We start from the raw sequence: 25,495 nt of genomic DNA, 5'->3' as shown, positions 1-25,495 counted from the left end.
TACCCTTGTCATTGGAATATGGATCCTGTCACCTTGGTAGTCAGCATAGTACCCAGTATGTACTTTTTAAAAAATATATCATAATCATTTATTAATGTGGAGATGATCATTCCAAAGATAGCTCCAATGTCCTTGTCACGCAGAGGAAGCAGTGGTCAGGAGTTCTGCTGACCAGTGCTTTAGGTGCCTGTTTAAAAGGAAGACATTCTGGAAAAAAAAGTCAGGAAACTTCAGAAAATAAACAACAACGACGACAAACACCTTTTCTTCCAAAATAAGTATTTTCTGACACTCACACTTTCAGGCTGTTGCCCCTGTTGGAAGTGAGAGGATGACTAGTTTCTGGCAGTGTGACACCATGAGCATGCTCCTACGCTAGTGGAGCAGACGGAAGAGCTCCCTCCAAGAGAGGCTCCCGGCAGCCCTCCCCTTTTTTCTTCTGAAAATGTCTATCTTTCTTTTCAAGCCACGACTTCAAGTCTTATTTTGTTCCTACTCTTAGAAACAGTTAAAAAGAGCCCCACACCGGCCATTTTATGAATCAATGTAATTTTAAAGCAGAGGGATAGTAAAGCATTATTTGTCTCCCTGGCCTCGGTTCCTTTTCCGCATACTGCAATCATTCAACTACATCTTACACTCTACCATGTCCACGACACTGCTTATGACTAGTGACTAGAAGACTGAACATCACTTGTGCCCACGTGCAGATAGAGAGAATGTTGTCTGGTCATATTACCACTTTAGTGGAAGGCACTCTTTTAAAATTCATCAGCCAGGTCTGCTATTATAAACACCGGGTCAAAACCGTGGTTGACTTCAAAGTGTTGTCAGAAAGTCTGATAATACACTATTGAAAGATGGTTTTCCATCTGAAAACCTGGCTGGTGGCAACCTTCGATTGGCCCCTGCATTTCCTCTGCGCTGAAGCAGCCAAGAGATGGAATCAGTTGCATGAGGAGTTCTTACTGCCACTACAGTTGTTAGAAAATTTGGAATGATCCCTCTGCCCTCCAGGTGATTGAAAGCTATGCAAAACAAGGTTGTTTCTTACTGAGAGCAAGGAAGCAACGGGTAAGAAAAGTTTTAAGGCATAAATAATATAAAAGGGCACACATTTTAAGACACATTCACATGACATTATACTGCAAAAAAAATAATGATTTTCTCCGATTTGAATTAAGATCCTTCACACAGTTCACTCCCAGGCCTGTTTTGTGCAGTTGGTTACCGGCTTGAAGTCAGAAGATGACTGGTTGTTTGCACATCCTCCGGTTTCCTGGGGCCGCTGGAGGACCCCTGAGAGGCTGTCCAAAGGAACACCAGGTGGAGGCCATGTTGTCTTTTCAGCACCGTCCTCTGAGATAGGTGGCAAAACAAAAGGATTCCAACGTAAATTGTTGCTGTCCGTTTCTGAATACTCACAGCTGTCTCCTCTGCTGAACTCTTCTGGATTTTCTGTGCGAACGCAGATGACATCGTTTCTATTATCCTGACAGCACTTTTTTCCTCCTCTGTAACAACACACTTTGTAGATGAACCAAAATCACCAAAAACTGCCACGGATACTGTTACAGGGCCACTCAAAATAATACCAACGCTATTTTTGGCAAGGGATTGGTAGAAACTCAAAGAGAGGAGTTAAGAGAAAGAACTGTCAAAGTTCCCTGATGAATCTTTATATGTTCCATGTTTCTATCCTACTATTTTCCGTTATGCAACCATGAGCTATGAGTGGTCACAGGTTTGGCAGAACAATGTAGTTCTACAGGTCCACCACGTTTCTGGACGGTAGAGAGTGGCTCAGAAGTAAAATAAGGTGCCAAGTCTGAACTCATGGAAGAGCAGAGAATCATGACAGTAACACACAGCAGTGTCCATATGGGTCCAAGATTCACATGCAGAGCGCCAGATTACAGAAGCAGGCAAGGCAGGCTTCCAGAGCAAAACCCAGGCCTTGATTCACTTTCCAAGGTACTACAATTCAGGGTAATCAGACGCATTTCTTTACCTTGACTCCTTTCTGCTTACTGAAGACTTTGATCAGTCTTCATGCTGTCCACAGGGAGTCTCCAAAACTCAGAGTAACAGTTGGCTTACATCTTCAGTGACTCAAGTCTGCAAGGTGTATATGATTGTGCTTCGGGGGGGGGGGAAAGCAGATAAGCCACTTTCTGTACTTACAATGGAGTTCACTTCAGTACTATAAACATCACCGCAGTCCTGCTTGTAATAAAGTCCAGACTAGCAATCTGCCTTTGAGTTGAGCTGTTCCCCTACAAGATAAGCTGTTAAGTCATGTCTTGATTTTAGATCTCTCGGCCGGGCGGGCTAAGCATCCAGAGTCCCTGTGGGGCCGCCGGCTGGGAAAGCCACCCTCAGGTCCTTCCCTCTGCCGCCCGCGGCGGCTACTATGGTGGCGGCTGCTATGGTGGCGGCTGCTATGGTGGCGGCTATGGCGGCAGAGGCTGTGATCTGAAGGGGTCTCTCCACGCACCACGCCGGGCAGAGGAGGGCGCGGTGTCTTGCAGGCCAGGATGCAGGCGATTGGTAGGTCAGGCCGGCGCTGGGTCCTGGTTCTTCTGGCACCTTGACTCTGGAGCCCGGCATCAGGGTTCAGGGTAGGGGACCTGGGGCGCGCCCAAGCGGCAGCGCTCCTCCAGGCGGAGGGGAGTGGACATGTAACCCGGCAGGTTCAGGGCTGCCCAGAGCATGCCAGGAGCAAGAGGAGGGATCCTGTGAGAGACAAGCGAGTCCGGTTGTAGAGTCCGCCTCCAATAAGTAGTTTTTTAAGCCCATCCCTCTCCCTCCACTCACAAGTAGACCACAGAGTCTATTTTGCCCATACTGATGTCTCTCTGTATTCTATGCTTAGCTCCCAATTATAAGTGAGAACATACAGCATTTAATTTTCTGATCCTACATTAATTTGCTTAGGATTACAACCTCCAGTTCCATTCCCATTGCTGTAAGAGAGTTGGTGTGCCCAGAGTAAAATCCTCCATTTAAGCTCTCATTCACAATTACACTGACCCCATTGAGAACCCTATGGTGAAGGTGGGAACAGCCACTGCTGAGACCGCCATGGCTCAGTAACCCTCCATTAACACTTCCATTTATCTCATTTGCTCCTGAGAGAGTGGTATATTATTACATCATCTGCCCATTAATATCTGATCCTTGATAGAGGTATCCTGGAGCGTCATATTTCTTTTTTTTTTTTTTTTTTTTTTTGAGACGGAGTCTCGCTCTGTCGCCCAGGCTGGAGTGCAGTGGCGCCCTCTCGGCTCACTGCAAGCTCCGCCTCCCGGGTTCACGCCATTCTCCTGCCTCAGCCTCTCCGAGTAGCTGGGACTACAGGCGCCCGCCACTACGCCCGGCTAATTTTTTTGTATTTTTAGTAGAGACGGGGTTTCACCGTGGTCTCGATCTCCTGACCTCGTGATCCGCCCGCCTCGGCCTCCCAAAGTGCTGGGATTACAAGCGTGAGCCACCGCGCCCGGCCCTGGAGCGTCATATTTCTGTATGATATTCTGCTGGCGATTCTTCCACAGGCACGATTCAATGAAAACCATAAGAATGAGGCCCAAGACACCCAGCATACAGCCAAGGATCAGATATAACATGTCACTGCTTCTGTGAGGGCTGGTTACTGGCCTCGCATTTCCTTCACTTCCTGAGGAATTCAGAGGGGTACTCAAGCCTTTCAGATACTCAGAAGCTCCAGGAGCACATTTCACTTTAGTCTCGTAGATCATCACATTGCTAAACTCACTTCTTCACAGAAGCACTGCATTTTTTAATGCCATAGGAAGTTTCTGACAGCAGATGGCCAATCATGTGCCACTTCTTTGAACCTTCTGTAACATCCCTCTTATAAACATTGTCGTTGTCATTATCTGTGGGTCAGTTATAGACACAAAAGAATGGAAGTGTTATTGTTACTTCGTGGAATGTATGTCCACATTAGCACAATCTGAGTGACGCTGACAGCCTCTGTGTATACAATGTGAGGTGCGTTATTGCACAGTTGGAAAAAACACTGGGGAACCCAGTCACCTGATAAGGATGAGACGCTGATCTCTGAAAACTCTCTTCATAATGGTTGATAGAAATGACCCAAAATTGTTATGTTGAACCTTGTTCTATACTACAAACTTGCACAGGAATTTTGGAAGGAAAGATATGTTCAGCTGCCACCAGCCAGTCACTGGTCCTCATCCATTTATATTTGACCTTGAAGGCAGCGATTGAAGAATTCCCAATTGCCCAAGGAAATCAAGTGACATAGACCAACGTCTCTGATGCAGTGGAGATAATCACGTTATCTGACGCCTCTGAGGCACCACTGTGCCTAGATGAATCTGTAAGCACCACTCCAAAATTGTTGTTTGCAGCTTCTGAAACAACAGGATACTTGTGGGTGCCTACGGGTTGAGAGGATGTCTGGGTGCTTTTTGATGATGCTGTTTTTCTTTGCTGGTTCAGATGGTAAGCATGGCAGGCAGGTTTTCACTTGCATCACTTCTTGCTACCAGCAAGAGTTCATAAAGACCAGATGGCTCCATTTCAGCTAAATGAAGCTCACTTTCACTTCCTGGGATTCAAATCCTGTGCCAACTTCCCATCACATCAACGTCATAGTCCAGATTTTGATACTTCACAAAATAGGCATTGATGGGCAGTCCACTTTCCTTGCCTGCCCTCCACACCAGGTTATATGTATCTGGTATGAGAGTCTGTAGGGTTTCAATTTGGTGGGGGCCTCAGGAACAAAGATACCACTGGCATTTTTCTCTGATGTTTCTAGAAACTGCACTGTGATGTACTTTCTCTGGAAATGAGCTGAATAATCCAGTTTCTGAACCATCTCTTATTTTCTTCTTCATTATTCTGAGTAGCAACAAAAAGTGCGACTATTTCTCCTTTTGTTTGTTTCAAAAAGAACAACCATGAGAGGTGGTTCTGCCTGCATGGTACCATGTTCATCTGTGGCTTCACAGATGTTTTTCTCCACATGCTCCTGCATCACAGCCTGAGTATGGAGAGAGCTCAAGCCAGCTTGGGACATGATGAAGTAGACAGGCTCTAGGTCCAAGATTCCAGGTCTTGGAAAGTTTGACTTTTGAGATTTAGATCTAAGGACTTAAGAGAGATGGCTGGTTATCAATCCGTGGCTGTCATACCAACAAATGACCAGACCCAACAGCCTGGTGGCATTGAAGGACAGAGTAACAACGTCTCCGTCTACCACTTTTGTTCTTGCTGGTGCCAAAATTATAACTTGCTTGAATCCATTGCCTTTTTCTATTTCAAGTCTTCCAGTAGACTGCATAAATCCAGTCTCATTATCTGCTAAACACTGGTGTAGCCTAGTATCTTGCATAATAACCCCACTGAATTTCAGTCAATTTCCTGCAGTTCAATGTCTTGAGGAAGGATGATTAGGCTGTGCATTATGAAACCAGTTATGGTTGGCAGCTGGGTTCCTACAAACATCAGAGATAAAGTGTTCTGTGGAAAGTAGAGACACTATCTGATCCTGTAGTCCCTTAGAGTAGGAGAGTGTTCAAGTACATTAACCATGGATGCCACATATTTTACATCTCCAGAGTTGTTTCCCACCATGCAGAAATCGTTTCCAGAGTCCACTGGGTCAATGCTATCTATGGCAAGATGAGAACACAACCTTCTCCAGTTGCTTCCCGGGGCAATATCCTGCCTGTTCTTTAGCCAACACACTTGAGGAGCCAGGACCCCACTAAACACACACTCCAAAGGTACATGTGAATGAACAGCTAATACCTGTGAACGAGCAGGGGAAGAATGCCAAAATCATCTGAAGAAAGGTCACTCACAAGGAGCTTTTGGCCAATGGGTTCAACTTTTAATTCATGTGTGGCCGGATTATAAGCTGCACATTTGTATGATCCCTTGTCCTCCAAGGATACATTCAAAATCTACAGATGTTCTTGTGGAGGATTTAAGTAATTCTTTGTGGAATGCTTCAGCCTCTTCCCCCGGATTTTAGTGCACACCTCAGCTTTGGGGTTACTCTCTGGTACCCTGCAGCCAATGAAACCAGCACCTTTATTATTTTGCTGTAATAAAATGCTTTGTGGATGAATCAAAATCACCAAGAACTGCTGTGGATACTGCTACAGGGCCACTTACAACAACATTGACCTATTGTTGAAAATGCATTGGCAGTAACCCAAAAGGGAGGAGCTAAGAGAAAAATTTTCAAAGTCCGCTGATGAATCTTAATGTATTCCATGTTTCTATTCTATTTTTTCCATTATGCGACCTTGAGATGTGAGTGGTCACAGGTTTAGCAGAACAATATAGTTCTACTGGTCCACTAAGTTTCTGGATGGCAGAGGGTAGCTCAGAAGTGAAATAAGGTGCCAGGTCTGAACTCCCAAAAGAGCAGAGAATTGTAAGAGTAACAGACGGTGGTGTCCATAAAGGGCCAAGATCTGGATGCAGAGCGCCAGATTACAGAAGCAGGCAGGACAGGCTTCCAGAGCAAAACCCAAGCCTTGGTTCATTTTCCAAAATACTGTAGTCCAGGGTAAGCAAACACATTCTTTAACCTTGACTCCTTCCTGCTTACTAAAGACTTTGATCAGGGACAGTCTTCATGCTGTCCACAGGGTGTCTCCCAAAATGAGAGTAACAGCTGACTTACATCTTCAGTGATTCAAGTCTGCAAGGTGAATACACTTGTGCTTGGGAGGGAAAGCAGAGAAGCCACTTACTCTTCTTAGCCTGGAACTCACTTCAGTGCTAAAAGCACATCACAGCAGTTCTGCTTGCAATAAAGTCCAAACTAACAATCTGCCTTTGGGTTGAGCTTTTCTCTTACAAAATAAGCTGTTAAGTCATGCCTTGATTTTAGGTCTCTCCACGGGGCGGGCTGAGCATCTAGAGCTCCCGTGTGGCAGCCAGCTGGGAAAGCCATCCCTGTGTCATGCTCTCCGGTGTGAGGCAGCGGCTGTGGTGGCGGCTGTGATCTGAAGGGGCCCCTTCAGGCCTGGCACAGGGCAGAGGAGAGTGTGGTGCCTCCCACGCCAGGGCAGAAGCGCTGGTGGGGAGAGCGGGCCGCGACGTCCCGGGTCTCCTTGCACTGAGTGACCTCAACAGGGAACCAGGTCTCAGGGGAGTGTAACTGGGTTGGGGGTGGGGTGCGGAGTGACAGGACCCATCCCTGAGGCAATGCTACTCTAAATAGAGGCCTGCCTATAGGTAACCAGGTGGTCACAAGGCCCAACAGGAGCAGGAGAGGAGCAGGAGGAGGAGCGATCCCAGAGAGAGACAGGCAAGGCAGGCTGCAGAGACCGCCTCCCGTCGGTATTTTTTTAACCCATCCTTCTCCCGCCACCCTCAAGTAGTACACAGAGTCTATTTTTCCCATATTGATGTCTATGTGTGTTCAATATTTAGCTCCCCCATGTAAGTGAGAATATACAGCATTTGGCTTTCTATCCTGCGTGAATTTGCTTAGAATTAAGGCCTCCAGCTCCATCCACATTGTTGTAAAGGATGTGATTTCATTCTTTTTACGGCTGTATAGTATTCCATGGTGTATATGTACTATATTTTATTTATGCAGTCTACGATTGATGAACTCCTGGGTTGATTAGGTCTGTGCTATTTTGAATAGTGCAGCCATCAACATAGGAGGGTATGTGTCTTTTTGGTAGAATGATGTATTTTCTTTTGAGTATATACTCAGTAATGAGATAATTGTATCAAAATGTAGCTCTGTGTTAAGTTCTTTGAGAGATCTCCAGACTGTTTTCCATAGTGGCTGCACTAATTTACATTTCTTGCTCTATGTTTAGTTCACAAAATTTCTACTAGACTCAGCTCAGGGTTGCGGCCCTGACTGCAGCAGGTGCTGGGGCTTCCCTAAGTCGATACTGTGCAGAGGTAAAGAGAGTGCTCAGATCGCAGGGTTGTGAGAAGAGAAGCAGAGGAAGAAGTTAAGGAGAGGGCCACATTTGGATGCCCTGAGGAGGGATGACAGGCAGATGTAAGGAAGGTGGTACTGTGCTAGTCACTGGTGACATCTTCCCAGTTCCAAAATCTCCTGGAAGGCAGGAAGCCTCACAATTCCCAAGCATGCTGCAGCTCTGGAGGGCACAGGGCTACTATTCTTCCCAGCGTGACCCTCTTTTCTCGCAATAAACATGGACTCTGAAGCCAGGAGTCAGAATGAATTATCTTCCACCCACACAATGCTTAAACCTTTGAATTATGATTGAATTACACACACACACATGTGCAGGCACACACATGCATCCGTCTCTGTAATAAAACGTCCTTAGCTAATGCTAGACAGATCTGTGATCTGTAATTATCTCTACCCTTTTGGGCAACAAGAATAGTGAATTGATTGACAAAATTGATTGACTCCTGGAAAGTAGTGTAAAAATGTAATATACATGTAATACACATGGTGTACTCCCCCAGGGACATTAGCAGCAACATTCTTCTAGAATATTACAAATAATATCAGAGGGGGTGTACACCCATAATGTACATAGCTTGTAAAATTAGGAGCAGCATCTCCCTAAGATATTATGAATAATATCACAGAATGTGTACACACATGGCTTATACCCCATGTGATGTCAGGAGTTACATCCTTCTAGTATGTTAGGAGTAATACCACAAAAGTGTTCACACATGGATAACAGCGTATGTAATATTAGGATTAACATGCCTCAAAAATATTGCAAATAACATCACAGGGGGTGTGCACACATAACATACATGCCCTGTGACATTAGGAGTACAGTTCCCTGACACATTACGAGTAATATCAGAGAGTGTACACCTTCTGTGACATTTGGAGTAATGTCCCCTGGATAGTACAAATAATATCACAGGGTGTACATCCCCTGTGACCTGAGGAGTAACATCTTTCTTGGATAATGCAAATAATATCACAAAATGTACAGCGCCTGTGGAATTGGGAGTAACATCCACCTAGGATATTAGGAATAACATCACAGGAAGTATACCCCGTGTGACAGTAGGAGTAACCTCCCCCAAGGATATAATGAACAAATACAGAGGATGTACATGTATTGTGACATTAGCAGTAACATCCATTTAGGATATTATGAAAAGTATCACATTGTGAACACCCCCTGTGATATTAGGAGTAACATCCCCCTACAGTGTTGGGAACAATATCACACGGTGTACATTCCCTGTGACATTAGAGGTAACATTTCTTTAGGATATTATGAATAATATTACAAGATGTACAGCCCCTGTGATATTAGGTGTAACATTTCCATAAAATATTATGAATAATATCACTGTGTATACACCATGGATGACATTAGGAGTAACAGCTCCCAAAACTATTAGGAATAACTTCACAGGGTGTACATCCTCTGTGACATTGGGAGTACCATCTTTCTAAAATATTATGAATAATATCGAAAAGGTACACCCACTGTGACATTAGAAGTAACATCCACCTAGGATATTATGAATAATATCACAGGGAGTACACCCCCAGTGACATAAGAAGTAACATCACCTGAGGATATAAGAAATAATATCAGATTTTGTACATGCATGGTGACATCAGTAGTGACATCCTTTTAGGATATTGTGAATATTATCAGAGTGTGAACACCTTCTGTGACATTAGGAGTAACATCATCCCACAATATTGGGAATAATACCACAAGGTATACACCGCCTGTGACATCAGTGGTAACATTTCTTTAGGATATTACAAATAATATGACAGAGTGTACAGCCCCTGTGATATTAGGAGTGACATACCCAAAAAACCTTACAAATAATATCACTGTTTGTACACCCCGTGTGACATTAGGAGTAACATCCCCTGAAACTATAACGCATAACTTCACATATGGCACACCCTCTGTGATATTAGGACTTAACCTCTTCCTAGAATGTGACGGATAACATCACAGGATGTACACTCCCTTGACATGAGGAGTCACATCACTCTAGGATATGATGAATAATATAACAAAGTGCACACAATTTGTATGGTAGGAGTAACATCCCCCTGGGATACTAGGAATCATAGCACAGAAAGCACACCCCCTGTGAAAATAGGAGTAACATCCCCTTAGGATATTAGGAATCATAGCACAGAAAGCACACCCCCTGTGAAAATAGGAGTAACATCCCCTTAGGATATTACAAATAATATCACAAGCTTTACATGCATTGTGACATTAGTAACAATATCCAGCTAGTATATTGTGAATAATATCACAGGGTGTACACATTTGTGACGTTAGGAGTAACATCCCCCAAGAATATTACGAATAATATCACAGAGTGTACACACCCTGTGACTTTAGGAAAATCATCCCCCTGGATTACCACGAATAATGTCACAGGATGTTAAACCCCTGTGCCAATAGGAGTAATATACTTGTAGGATACGACGAATAGTATCACAGTGTGTACACCCACTGCGATATGAAGCGTCATTTTTCCTAAAATATTATGAATAGTATCACAGGGTGTACACACATAGAGAACACCTGCTGTGATATTAAAAGTTATACCTCCCTGGGATATTGTGAACAATATCACAAGGTGTACATCATGTGTGTACACCCACTGTGATTTTTAATGCAATATCTCCTTAGGATATTACAAATTGTATCAATAGGTGTACACACCCTATGACATTAAGATAACGTCCCTTTAGGGTATTCCAAAGAATATCCCACGGTGTAGACCCCATGTGACGTTAGGAGTAACATCTTCCTTGGATATTACGAATGAGATCACAGGGTTGACACCTCATGTGATTTTAAAAGTAAAATCCCCCAGGAATATTACTAATAATAACACAGGGTGTACACCCTTGATGTTAGGAGTAACGTCCTCCCAGGATATTACGAATAATATTCAGAAGGTGTACACACAGAAGGTGACATTAGTAGTAATATCCCACTAGTATAGTGTGAATAATATCACAGGGTATACACACCTGTGACATTAGGAGTAACATCCCCCTGGAATATTCTGAATAACATCGCTGTGTTTACACCTCCTGTGACTTTAGGGGTATCATCCCGCTAAAATATTACGTAAATAATTGTAAAATTATGAGCATCTCCCTAAGGTATTATGAATAATATCACAGGATGTGTACACACGTGGCGTATACCCCACGTGATGTTAGGAGTTACATCCTTCTAGTATGTTAGGAATAATGCCGCAAAGGTGTTCACACATAGTTAACAGCATATGTAATATTAGGATTAACATCCCTCGAGAATATTTCAAAGAATATCACAGGGGCTGTGCACACATGATGTACATGCCCTTTGACATTCCGAATACATTTCCCTGACACATTTCAGGTAATATCACAGTGTTTATACCTTCTGTGACATTTGGAGTAACGTCCCCTATGATAGTACGAATAATATCACAGGGTGTACATCCTCTGTGACCTGAGGAGTAATATCTTTCTAGAATACTATGAAGAATATTACAATGTGTACACCCACTGTGTCATTAAAAGTAAAATTCCCCTAGGATATTATGAAAAATAACACAGGGAGTACACCCCTTGTGATATTAGAAATAACATCCCCCGAGGATAAAGCGAATAAAGTCAGAGAATGTACATGCATCGGGACATCAGTAATAACATCTTTTTCAGATAACACGAATAATATCAAAGGGTGTACACGCATTGTGAAATTAGTAGTGAACTCCCGCTAGTATATTACGAATTTTATGACAGGGTGTATATGCCCTGTGACATTCATACTAACGTTTTCCTAGAATATTACAAAGAATATTAAAGGGGGTACAGGACCTGTGATTTACGAGTAACATTTCCATAGAATATTACACTGTGTGTACGCCCCGTGTGACATTAGGAGTAACATCCCACAAAACTATAACGAATAATTTCACACAGTGTACACCCTCTGAAACATTAAAAGTAACATTTCCCTAGAATATTATGATAATATCAACAGAGTGTACACCCCCTGTGATATAGGGAGTAACATCTTATAAAGATAATACGAGTAATTTGATAAGGTGGACGAACCCTGTGACATAAGGAGTAAAATCCCTCTAGGACATTACGAATATCAAAGGGAACACACGCCGTGTGACAATAAAAGTAACCTCCCCTTAGGATATTACGAATAATACCACAAGGTGTACACACACTGTGACATTATTATTAATGTCCCGCTAGGATATTGTGAATAATATCACAGTGTGTACAGTCCTGTGACATCAGGATGAACATTCCCCTACAATATTACGAATACTATAGCAGGGTGTACACCCCCTGTCATTTTGGCAGCGCCATCCCCGTAGAATAGGGAAAGTAACGTCCCAGGGTGTTAACCAAGTGTGGCAGTAGAGGTAAATTCCTAGTAGTGGAGTAATGTCACTCCCCTCTCCCCGCCTGGATATTAGGATCCACATCGCAGGGGGGCAGGCGGCTCCCGTGGTGTAGGGAGTAATGTCACCCCGCCTCTCCCCCCCCAGGATATTACGATCCACGGTTGACACACAGCGTGTTTACGTTTTTGTGAGTAATATCTTCTCCGCCTCTGGAGACTACCAACTGTATCATAGACGGGTCTGCATCCTCTGCACGATTTGCAGTATTAGCATCCTCTTCCCCCTGGATATTAACAACAGTATCACAGGAGTGTTTCTACCCACAGCGGCATTGGGTGTAGTATCATCCTCTCCCACGTTGAAATTAGGAACAATATCACTGGGGGCGTGTACACTCCCTGTGATATGGAAAGTAATATCATCCTCTTTTCTCCTGGATCATGGGACCAATATTAATGGGAGGTGTAGGCTTTCTGCAATATTGGGAGTAATGGCATCCTCTCTGCTTTGAATATTAAGGGCAATGTCACAGGGCGGGTGTACACTCTCTGTGATATTGGCAATAATGTTATCCTCCCCCCAACCTGCACATTAGGAAAAATATCACAGAGTGGGTGTACACTCATCCCCTCCCCTCTAGAAATGATGAACAATATCACAGATGGGTGTACACCATCAGCAATGTAGGGAGTGATAACATCCTCTCCACTCCTGAATATTAGGAACAATATCAAAGAAGTATTTATACCACCTGCAATATTGGGAGTAATACCATCCTCTCCCACGTTGAAATTCAAAACAGTATCACTGGGGGCGTGTCCACCCCATGTGATACTGAAAGTCATATCATCCTCTTCTCTCCTGGACCATGGGAACAATATCACTGGGGTGTTGTACACTTTCTGCGATATTGGGAGTAATATCGTCTCTGCCTCGGAATATTAAGGACAATATCACTAGGGGGCTGTACACATCCTGCGCTATTAACAATAATGTTATCCTCTCCCGCCCTGCATATTAGGAAAAATATCACAGAGTGGGTGTACACCTCTTGCGACATGGGGAGTAATACCATCTTCTCTTCTTCCAGAAGTAGGAACAATATCACACGGGTTTGTACACTTTCTGTGATATTGGGAGTAATATCAGCTTCTCTGCCTTTGAATATTAAAAACAGCATCACAGAATGGATGTACACCCCCTGCGATATTGGGAGTAATATCACCCTCTACCCTCCATGGATATTTGAAATAGTATCCCAGGGTGGGTGTTCAGCTGCTGCTGTGTGGGGAGTCATATCATCCTCTCCCTTCCTGGATATTATTAGCAACAATATCGCAGTGTGGGTGTGCACAGCCTGCGACATTGGGAGTAATATCACCCTCTCCCCCTCCGGATATTGGGAAAGATATCACAGAAGGAGTGTACACTCCCTGCGATACTGGGAGTAATATCATTCTCTTCTTCCGTGAATATTAGGAGCAATATCACCGGGTGGATGTACACCCACTGCTGTATTGGGAGTAACGTCATACTCCACCACCTGGATATTCGGATCAATATCACCGGATGGGTGTACACCTACTGCCATATTGAAAGTAATACCATGCTCTCTCCCTCCCTGGACATTAGGAACAATATCATATGTGGGTGTACACCCACTGCGGTATTAGGGGTAATATTATTATTAATTATTACTTTTTATTATTAACATTAATATTAATTACCAATATCATTATTGAGAAATAATTGCTAATAAAAAGTTTTCATATTATTAATATTAATTATTGGTACCCAATATTATTGTTTTCTAATTAATAAGATCACTATTAAATGTTAATATCAGTCATTATAAATAATTAATGTTAATAATTTTATTGTTATCATTAATATAACTATTTAATAATTATCATTATTATCGGTATTGATTTTAAATCACTCACTTAACGAAAACTCAGGCTACATACAATTACGCAAAGGGCCTAACATTGTAAGCCCTTAGGGACTGCTTCAACCATTCGCTGACACAATAACATTTTTCAGCAAAGAACCCCTATGGCCTTCAACATCTACTATTACCCTTTATGTTATTGCTCCAACCCTGGCCCTTTCTATCGCTCTCCTATTGTGAACCCCCCTCCCTATACCAGATGGTCTAATTGATTTTAATATAGGCCTCCTATTTTTACTAACTATATCAAGCCTAGCCGTCTACTCCATTCTATGATCAGGATGAGCAATTAAATTCAAATTATGCACTAACTGGCGCATTACAAGTTGTAGCCCAAACAATTTCATAAGAAGTAACCCTAGTCGTTATCTTGCTATCAATTCTACTGATAAGTGGCTCGTTTAACATATATGCACTCATCACAATGCAAGAAATCCTCTGACTGCTCCTATCATCATGGCCCCTAGATATGATATGACTTGTCTTCACACTAGCAGAAACTAATCGAGTCCCTATATTATATATATGTAATTTCTTATATATAAAATATATTATATAACATATAAATATAAAATATTATTTATGTGATAAATATAATATAAATATTATTTATATGATAAATATAATATAAATATTGTTTATATTTAATAATTATTATATTTGTATATATTTATCATATAAATAATAATATAATATATAAATAAAAATATAATATTTAATATATAATATATTTTATTTAAAATATAAATACATAAATATTTACCTATATTATATACTACATTATATATATAATATATAATTATATATAATTTTTATACCCTCTGTAGAGGGAATTATTTTTGTTTCTATATCCATCCATAATAAAATACTATGTCTGTCCCTAATAGAAATACTAGGGCAAAATAGGAACGATAGTCACGTAAGAGACAAAAGAAAGTCTGTTAGTATCAACATATTGATACATATAGATGGTGTTTGTTTTTACAGGGTTTAGTAAAATGCATTCTAGTTTTCTAAACAATTTCCACATTACAGTGTGTTTGTTTTTCTCTCTTTCATGATTGGAAAGAGTGCAACAATATACATCCCTGTACAATCATCCTTGATTACATCTAAGGGAATTTCTCCAGTAATAAAATTACAGGGTTAATATATTCATATAGGCATTACAGGGTAACCAAACAACATTCCGAATTCTTTCATCAGCAAAGCCCAATGTAATCCTAATCCAGGTAGCCACTCTAATTGATGCAATTAACTAAGATACATAAATAAATACATATATATGTATATCTCTGCATGCGTGGATGCACTTAAATGGTTTTAAATACCACCGACTTTTCCTCTCAAACAGTATTTTTATTGAGAATGAGGTATATTCACTAGTTCATCAAAAATATTTTTAAAATTCTTAGATGATTATGTTTGTTACAGTGACTAGCTGGATTAGAATTAGATCGGGTTTAAAACAATGAAAGAATCTGGGAGAGGGGGCAGAGTGTGGGTTGTTAATTAGCACATGGATCAAAGGAGATTACTGATGTGTTTAGAAGCCACAACATTGACAGAATAAAAGCCAGAACTAAAAATCCAACTGTAGATCTCTTTACTGTGGTATTTTCTGCCATTTCTGCTCCATAAGACACACCTTAACCACTTTGTCGTGGTATCTGAAGTATTTTATTTTAGTCTAAATAGCATTTTCTCTCAAATGCATTCTGTTTCTCTCCTTCATCTTCCCTCCCTTCTTCCTTCCAGCTGTATTTTCTCACTAGAGAACACTAGTAGAATGTTCTCCCAAATTTCAGATTTCAGATACGCATCTGTAAAATAATCTTATGGAGACACATCTTAGTTGCTACTGAATACTTGGTTGTTTGCATAAGTTCACAGCATTACTACTGTCCTCCAAAAAATGGTTTCCCACTTCCACAGCAAATATCATCATTGACTCTGCCATCCAAGTTTATTCTATGCCAATCTGGAAGAATCTGGAAAAATACTTAAAATACATTTTAAGTATTCATCATGCACATGTGTTGTATTTTATTTTATATATGTTCGAGTGAATATCTTTCTCCACTAATGGTTTGCATTTCAATTCTGGTATCATGTTTTTTGAAACACAGAAGTCATCATTAATATAAAGCAAATAATTTTTTTAATTGTTAATTTTTGTCCTGGTTAAGAAAGGCTTATGAGAATATTGTATCATGTTCCCCTTACCTTCAGGACTTGAATCTATTTGGAAATGATTGTGTGTGTTTTGAGGTAGGAGTCAATATTTAGTTACTTTTTAAAAAAATTCAATTAATCCAGCATTGTTCTGATCACCTTGTGTATTTCAATGTAGAAGAGCACACTAATAATGCGGGATTATTTATATATGTGGTGAGAATTCCAAAATGAAGCCCAGCATGGAAGGTCAGGTGATATTAACTCAAGGGATAGATTAGTACAATGAAACATGATGGATAAATGCGATATAGTTAGATAAAGAGAAAGAGAAACATTTCACAGTTATCATTGAGACTTCACTCCAAGTTTTGCATGAAGCGAAAGATCCCCACTGTCTTCCGCAGATTGTAACTTCATTCAAACATGTCTGTCATCTATTATTTCACTCAGTGGCAGTCAGAAGTGAAGAAAAGAGAAAACAGAGAATATATTTTATGCCATGATCATGAATAATGATTTTTCAGAAATTAATTAATAAACAACCAATACATATACTTTTAGTGTTTTTACCGCATTTAATAGTAACACAATAAATGAGTTTTAATAACATTAGAATGCAATTCAAGACATGGAACAGAACCTATTTGTCCTGTTTGATAAGGCACAAGGAAGAAAGCTTTCTGGGATAAAGGGTTTCCCACAGCAGATGAACACATTTCTGATTTGTCTCTGGTCAGAGGTGAATACAGCAAAAGACAGGCCTGAGAGGAGGTGAGAAGGAGCAATTAGGGATGGTGTATATGGGGGAGCTTTGATTAACATCAACAAAGCTCACAGTTCTAGCTTCACAATCCAGGAATAATCCTATGTGGCTGGTAGGTCTTGAGACATATTGCAGTGTAATTGTGGAGGTGGTAAAGAGACTGCACTGAATGTCGTTCTTAACACACCCAAGACTAAAGAGTCCCTCCTCTCCATATATATTGCCATTCTGATTCTTCCCTTGCCCATACTTATTACAGACACCAAAAGCCCAATTCCAAGAGTCCCCCACATGGGCCTCCCAGTAGTATTTGCCGGAGGTGAAACTCTGAGCACCCCATGCAAGAAAACTTGTAGGTGTTGCAGTGATATGTGGGGCATTTTGATGGTCACATCCAATACAAATGCTTCTCAAGTGTCCACATCGAAAGATATGACTGTTGGCTTCATTATGATGCAGAGTAATATCCACTGCAAAATAAATAAATAAATAAATAAATAAATAAATAAGTACGAAGAAAGAAAGAAAGAAAACATGCATAGACAGGTGTAAATACGCAAAAAGCGTTCTATCAAGAAGTTAATTTACCAGGAAATGTAAAGTCACAAGGACACTTTTGCTTGTAACTTCTAATAAAGTGTAGAGATGATTAATATTATCTACAAGACAAACAAAACGCTAACCACAGATATTAAAAGAGTTTTGAAAACTTACACACTGAGAGCCAAATGTAAGACCAACTTCTTTCAATCCAATTTTCAAAGCAAAATCTGCACATTATATGCCCTAAGTGCTATGCTGTTATCAAGATCATTATTTAGAAATGTCTCTTATTCTTAAAAACTAGTGCTATCATTTTGGAAAGAAAGTGAAGATTTTCAGTTACTCAAGAACTGCTCTAGATAACTGGATAAAAATCCATAAGTACATGTCAAAAGTGATAATTTAAAGGAGATTTCTGCAAAATCTTTTACCAGTCTCTCTGTGGCCCTCCATGCTAGCTTGGGGCTGAAGCTGGATTTTAGACTTAACATGTAGCTTTTCATATTGCAATTAAACTGAACTTCTTTTTGTATGTAATTTTACTTGTATTCACAAAATGATTTCTTCTTTTTATTTTTACCCATTAACTAATTTTCTTGGAAATACATAATATATATCCATTTTAAAAATTTAAAACCCCAAGAATCTCCAGTATACTATATTCCCCAAAAGAACAGTTCTTAGCTGTTCAAATGAATACACTAAAGAAATGTAAAATTTTGTATTTAGCATTAAATAACTCACCTTCATTCTGAGCATTGTTCCATCTACTCCTTTTTTAAATTTGCTACACTGCTCCTTTCTCCCATTACATTACTCAGTACATATGAGGCCATAACATATTTGTTTTTGACTATCTTTCAAACTTAATGCTATAAATCTGACTATACAGACATAGATACAAAAGGGTTGCATGATTATATTGTTCACTTACGTCTATAAAGAAGTAAAATATTTGATAAAGGGTGAAATATTACCTGTGTGATCCTAACAATAATAATATTTAGATAGTGGGAGTGCTGCCTGTGGGTGGAGACTTACCTCGGATTTGGTTGAGCCTGTTCCTCAGTCCAGTGATGGGCCCCGCCCTGAGCTCTAGATTCAGAGGCTGGGGCATGTGCAGCAGCACGCACTCACTCCTGCAAAGAAAAACCTGCAGTTACAACATCTACAGCCATAAAATAAATAAAAGTCACTATTTGCATTTAAAAGACATTTCATGAGAATCCTTTGAACCCACAAATCTGATAATTCAAAAATTACTTCCTTTTGGAAATTAATTCCTATTTACAGTTTCCATATTTTAAAGCATAGTGGGAGAGTCTGAGTCAGAATTCAGTCTGATCTTTCTCATTTTTTGCCCCAAATGTGTAAGGTTCCTTAGCCTTATGGCCTTGAGAATATTCAGAAACAAAATCCTGAGTTCCACTTCTTGGAAGACTCCCCTGACATCTTTGTCTGAAATAGCGGGGTTCTGGGGAGACTGCTGCATCTGCTGCTTCCTTTTTAAGATAAAGAATGTGAAACTTGTTCTAGGCAGCTAGACCTGCCTTTTAGAAACCAGCTTTCCTAGAGACTCATACAGTTCTAACACTCCACAGTTTTTTCAATCTATTTTTCAGAACTGTTAACTGATATGTATATAGGTATGAACAACAAATCATCAACTTTGTCACTGCTAAAATACTTCCCCCACTTCTCTCCTGCTTCCTGTGGTGACTTTCTCACCATCCACAAAACAAAACTTCATCTTTCACCTATGCAGGCTTTTAAGCAATAAAACAAAATCAGGAATAAACATGTTCTTTTTAAATTTTCTTTCACTATTTATTTATGTATGTATTTATTTACTTGGTGGTCTTGTCTTTTCTGGTGTGGGAATGAAAGTAGACGCGAAAAAAGAATAAAGTAGTATCAATCAATATCTTAATCATTTATGCCATGACTTTGGTAGAGCCTGCTTTGATATTTGTGGAAACTGAAAGAACATACTCTAAAATCCAGGTACACACTCACCTGTATAATATGTCTCCAAAAGCCTGTAAAAAAAAAAAAAAAGAAAGATTTAGTGCAGTTCACAAGATGCGTCTTTCATTAAGTTCAGTGTAAAATGTGGAGTCAGTTCCTCAAGATATTATTTCCCTACCATCTTCTCTTCTGCAAAGCATTTTCTATTTCTTCTGTAATGAAAAACCCAGTCAGTCATATTGCCACTAATTAATGTCCTGGGAAGGTCTGAGTCTTGAAGATACTCTCTAAAGAAGCGAAGGGAGAAGAGGCCCAGAGAGTCTGTGCTCCATGGTAACCTCGAATAACCTAATCAGTCATCTTTCCCAGAACCTATTACCCAAATGATTGGATCCCAAAATAATATTAGCCTAGATTCCCAAAACTTCTGATCTTGCCATGTCCTCAAATTAACCTAAATGGAAATGAATCACTCACAATTTTATGCATGTTTGACAACCCAAAATGTATTATTGACCTAGTTGTGGAATAGTTATTGGGGCTGTTACCTTGACCATTCCACAAAGTTTTGTGGCTGGTGGATAAATAGGATTGACCTTTGGCCTGGTAGAATCCCTTGGCGGGGCTATACTCTCCCAATAAAGTAGCGTTAGTTATGTGAATGTGTTTTTGGAAACACATCATGGAAATAAAGGTAGGGAGATGGATTTCAGCCACGAGGAAAATACTTATACATGTGAATAGTCAAAAACCTGAAACCACATTGTGAGTTTGTACCTGAAGTAGCTCCACATCTGGTTTATGGCACATTTCCTTCAGCTCCTCATACATTTCCCTTAAAATCTCCCTCCTATGAGCCATTTTGGCTTTACTTAAATGAAGTTGATGAAAAATATCTCTCCCCTTCTTTTTCAGCATCTCCAAATTCTGTTTTTCTTCTTCATGATGAAATGCAGGCATCTTCTGATACTCAGCTCTAATAGCTTCTAGCCTTAATTTCACATACTCCTGCAGTGATAATGGGTTAGTCAAAAGAGAATTGTATTTATCCATCTCCTATTAAATCTCACTGGTTCCCTTTGTCTTTCGAAATCCCAACAGTTTAAACATCAGTCTTGCCAGTTCTTAGAATCCACAAATTTTTTTCCTTTCCTTTCTTTCTGCATAAAGATCAAAACAGATGTATCTGACCAATTACATTACATTTATTCAAGATAATGTGTGTTCTAAGATAGTTGGAAATAAAAACAAAACACAATTTGAATTTCTCTATTCCAACCCATATTTACGGAAAAGTAAGAACAGTTCATGCTGAAGAGTTGGAGTATAGAGCTATAGTTACTAGAAAGGAAATAATTATTTCTATTTCTGAGATACACAACAAGTTGCTTAAACTCATTATATGTGAAATGACCTTGGACTAACATGTCCAGCTAAATGCATTTTGCCCAGCAAAACCTATCCTAATAAGGCTGCATTTATGATTTGGCCATATTTGTCTCCCTGAGTTCATTTCCTTCCATTCTTTTTCTAAGTCATCCCAATCTGAAACATAGACTTCTTTGTGGTTCCCCGGGCTTCCAAATATACACAAACTCAAAATTACTGCATATGCTGTTCTCTCCAACTAGAATTTTACACACACACACACACACACACATATACATATACGTATACATATATACACACTCATGGTCCATATATATATCCATACACATGTTCATGCTCCCCTTCTGCTTCAAAACTTTGTTCAATTTCAATTTTTCAGTGAGTCTCTTTTCTGACCACCCTATTTAAAACTCAGACACTAATCTCCAGTTTCTGGCCTCTATTGTCCTTTTCTACTTCCCTGCTTGATTATTCTCCAACAAAGAGTCTACCACATTCGACCACATCATGTATTGCACATACTTGCTTGTTGACCATTTTTGCCTCTCTCATTTGGATTGTACGATTTGTGAGGACAAAGATGCTTTCTTTCTTCCATACTAGCAGGTTTTCTAATTTAATATTCAACATAGACTAGGTTCTTATGAAATACTTTTCAACACACTAATATTAGCTATCATACCCTCCGAGTATACATCCACAAAGAGAAAATCATTTTTAATATTTCTCTGCCTGAAGTCCTCAGAATTCTCCTTATATTTAGATACTAGTTCCCATATTTCGGGCATGTTTGCATGTCTCCCTCAAGACACAAATCTGTATTTCTCACCACTTTTCTCATCATATGTTGTGGATTATTCAATATTGACTAGTTTAGATTCTTAATTTCATGGTTGCCCTAGATTTCCCCTGTCACTCTTTCTGCCTCAAATTTTCCATGCAATTCCAAATACTACTTGTCCACCAGCATTCAGATTAATGCTGACCCAGGCTCAGAAGGTTCACTTGAGCTTTCCATGACTGTCAAATAACTCTTATGCCCAGCATATCCAACCAGCCCATATAGAATGCTGTGAGATGGCCCAGTTTCTTGTATCTGTCGGTGTATAGCTACAGGTTTGTATGAAAACAAACCAGCATGCTTTGTGTAACATCAATGGTTTTGTTAGAAATCCCATCTAACAGTCATACTATTCTACATAAGAAATGAGTGCAGTTTTCCTCAATGTTTTCTTTTTTTTTTAATGGACTCTCAGAATCATTATGGTTTGATATCAAGTTCCTATTTTAAGAGTCACCCATTTGCCCACCGTAAGTTCCTGGAGAAGGTAGCGTAGTACAGGACTAACCTTCCAGTGGCTGATTCTGGTGGTTTCCACGTTCTGGTTTCTCTGATTTTCACGAGCTTTTCCCCATAAAGACTGCATTTTCTGTAAAAGTTTCACCTGCAAAAGAGCCACAAATTGAAGCACCTGTGAAGACAGTAAAGTAACATGCAGACCGTTTCATAGGGAGGGGGCCCAGAATGAGAGACAAGAAAGTCCCTAGGAAATGGCATTTCTTCTATTTCCCTACTTCTTCGTCAAATCTCAGAGGTTTGAAGCTAAGAAAGCCCAAAAGAGAGTTGCTTAAAGGGACTCAGAGTTGGCTTTACCCAATCTCCAAGAAAATAGGCCCACAGGAATTTCATGTGTCCTTAATAGAAATAGATCTTCAGAGGCATCACTTACCCGGTGTTCCTCAGCAGCCCACTCAACGGGACAGTGTCTGTGATCCCGGTGCTCCTGAGAGCTGGAGCACAGTGAACAGAGCAGGCTCTTGTCCACTTCACAGAACATCTTCTTTGTCTCCCTGTGAGTGCCACACATTTGCTCCTCAGAGCTCAGGAATAGCCAGAGACTGGCTTTTCTAGCAAAGGAAGCCATCTTCTTCAAACGAATGTTAGTTTTGAGGTTTCTCTGCTGTGTTGACTTTATGCATTCAAAGCACTGAGTAAGAATTGGGATGTCTTCCCAGTGGAGGTAGAAACAGGGCCTGCAAAAGCTGTGCCCACAGCCCATGGTGACCGGGTCTATGAAGTAGTTCATGCAGATGGGGCAGGTGACTTCCCTCTGGAAGACTTGCCAGATTCCTGAATTCATGTTTCTGAAGAAGAAAGAGCAACATGTCATTTTGGGGTCTGGGTTGATGAAAAGCTTCTGAACATGTGGAGATAAGTGATAGCTCTAGTTTCTTCTCTTGACAGTGTTCATTAAAGCACAGCAAACTAGTTCTTCTGTAACAAAAATAAAAATCTCACACAGAGAGAGTCTCCCGGCTTTATACTAGATATTACTGACTAGATGACCCACAACCCCTTCTACTCCTAGTTCCTGTCTGTAACATAATACTAATCTATTCAATTTCCCATTTTCTGAATATGGATCTGGAAATTGGGTTTGATTCTAAGTGGCCTAGAATAAATTGTAGTTGTTCCTACTCTTCTTTCATATAACTGCTGAATGAGTATGAAACAGTGGGAAAAACTGCCTTGGCCAAGGAAATATGAGAACATGGCTAGAGGATCCTATGACATATTTTTACAGAGAGACACAACAGTGGGGCAGCAAACCACCATGGCACATGTTTACCTGTGTAACAAGCCTGCACGTCCTGCACATTTATCTCAGGACTTAAAATAATATAAAATTAAAGTAAAATAAAAAACCAAAACCAAAAGAAAATAGAAAAACCAATCAACCAACCAAATAAACAAATAAAAAACAGCAATTAAACCAATTTAGGTTGAATAGAAGAGAAAAAATAATTAAAGATATTGGGCCTTTTTATTTTCTCGTGGATTAAATTAACTTCTCCTAGGGATACCCAAACTCTGAACTAACATACAGTAGGATTTTTGTTAAACTTAAAGAGGTTTAATTATATTTCTATGGTGTGATGGTGAATTTTAGGTATCAGTCTGACTGGATTAACCAACATCTAGGGAACTGGCGCAGCATTGTTTCTGGGTGAGTCTGTGAAGCTGTTTCCAGAGGAGAGAGACACGTGAGTTGGTGAGCCGAGTGGGACCATCATCCCTCAATGTGAGTGGGCACCATTCAATCAGCTGGTAGCTCAGACAAAAGGAAAAGGCCAGAGAAAAGGCAATTTCCTCTTTCTTTCTCCTGAAGCTGGTTCTGAGGCTTTCAGCCTTGAGCTCAGTCAAGATACCGGTATCCTCAGGACATCAGCTTAAAGACAGCCTATATTTGGAACTGCTCAGACTCCATAATCAAGCAAACGAATTATCCTGATGAATTCCCTCTGGTGTAGAATCATGTGTAGCTTGAGGACAGATACATGTTCTGAGAAATGTGTAAGGAGGTTTTATTTATTTACTTTTTGAGATGGAGACTCACTCTGTCACCAAGGCTGGAGTGCAGTGGTGCAATCTTGGCTCACTGCAACCTCCGCCTCCTGGGTCAAGCGAGTCTCCTGCCTTAGCCTCCTGAGTACCTGGGATTACAGGAACATGCCAGTACACCCGGCAAATTTTTTCTTTATTTTTTTTTTTTCCAGTAGAGATGAGATTTCTCCCCGTTGGCCAGGCTGCAATTGAAATCCTGGCTTCAAGTGATCTGCCTGCCACGGCCTCCAAAAGTGCTGGGATTACAGGCATGAGCCACTGCCCCTAGCCAGGAGGTTTTATTGTTTTGATATGATAGAATATACTTATACAAACCTAGGTGGTATAGCCTGCTACACACTTGGGTTATACAGTACAGCCTACTGCTCCTAGACTACAAAACTGTACAGCATGTTCTGTACTGTATACTGTAGGCAATTGTAACACAGTGGTAATTAATTAGTATGCAAACATATTTAAATACAGAAAAGGTACAGTAAACATACTGGTATTATAATCTTATGTGACCACCATGTGTGGTTTGTGGTTGGATGAAATGGCTCATGAATGTATCTCTACATGTAAACATATACATCCTATGATTCTGCCTGTCTGGAGAGCCGTGACTAATACATAAACTATGGTCTTTGGCAATTTTAAGTCCTTTACTTTACTCTCCTTTCTTTGATAACACTGCTGAATTTTAGTGAAAGGAATGAAAAATCTTAGAATTGTGAATATTCTCCAGAGGTCATCTAAGTCATTTTAAGGAATTTTTCATAGTTTAATAATACTAAGACTCAAGCGAGATGGCAACCACCATCACATATCAAATTATATCTTATATATTTATTTGGTCAAAAAATTGTGTTTTGATTTCCAAACTAGGATATTTTGGGGAGCTTTCTCATTTTTTACAGTT

At 40.2% G+C, this 25,495-nt stretch overlaps 1 protein-coding gene and 1 pseudogene across 2 annotated transcripts; both read right to left on the bottom strand.

Moving 5' to 3' along the window:
- Nucleotides 1-2,616: 2,616 nt before the first annotated feature.
- Nucleotides 2,617-6,486, bottom strand: LOC129485346 (cell adhesion molecule-related/down-regulated by oncogenes-like; annotated as a pseudogene).
- A 10,772-nt stretch (nt 6,487-17,258) lies between these two features.
- On the bottom strand, nt 17,259-23,335 carry LOC129483973 (tripartite motif-containing protein 49D-like). Of its 2 annotated transcripts, XM_055281383.1 has the most exons (6): nt 22,919-23,329; nt 22,538-22,633; nt 20,577-20,807; nt 19,848-19,870; nt 18,873-18,970; nt 17,259-17,758 (listed from the first exon to the last, which is right to left on the bottom strand). In XM_055281383.1, the coding sequence occupies exons 1-6, from the start codon at nt 23,327-23,329 to the stop codon at nt 17,259-17,261; spliced, it is 1,359 nt and encodes a 452-aa protein (XP_055137358.1). The 2 variants fall into 2 exon arrangements, with proteins under 2 accessions (XP_055137358.1, XP_055137359.1); XM_055281384.1 differs by lacking the exon at nt 20,577-20,807 and having other exon boundaries at nt 22,919-23,335.
- Between the last annotated feature and the right edge of the window lie 2,160 nt (nt 23,336-25,495).

The sequence above is a fragment of the Symphalangus syndactylus genome, chromosome 6 (genome assembly GCF_028878055.3).
Source record: "Symphalangus syndactylus isolate Jambi chromosome 6, NHGRI_mSymSyn1-v2.1_pri, whole genome shotgun sequence".
In the NCBI taxonomy this organism is placed as follows: domain Eukaryota; kingdom Metazoa; phylum Chordata; class Mammalia; order Primates; family Hylobatidae; genus Symphalangus; species Symphalangus syndactylus.
The sequence above is the reverse complement of the archived record's forward strand: the minus strand, read 5'-3'. Positions and strand labels throughout refer to the sequence as shown.

What these genes read in the sequence shown, in the direction of transcription:
- LOC129483973 (XM_055281383.1), bottom strand. Translation starts at nt 23,329, where the DNA reads ATGAATTCAGGAATCTGGCAAGTCTTCCAGAGGGAAGTCACCTGCCCC. An exon ending in CCAGAATCAGCCACTGGAAG is followed by an intron (nt 20,808 to 22,537) that starts GTTAGTCCTGTA and finishes TTATCACTGCAG; the next exon opens with GAGTATGTGAAATTAAGGCT. An exon ending in CAGGCTCAACCAAATCCGAG is followed by an intron (nt 17,759 to 18,872) that starts GTAAGTCTCCAC and finishes TTTATTTTGCAG; the next exon opens with TGGATATTACTCTGCATCAT.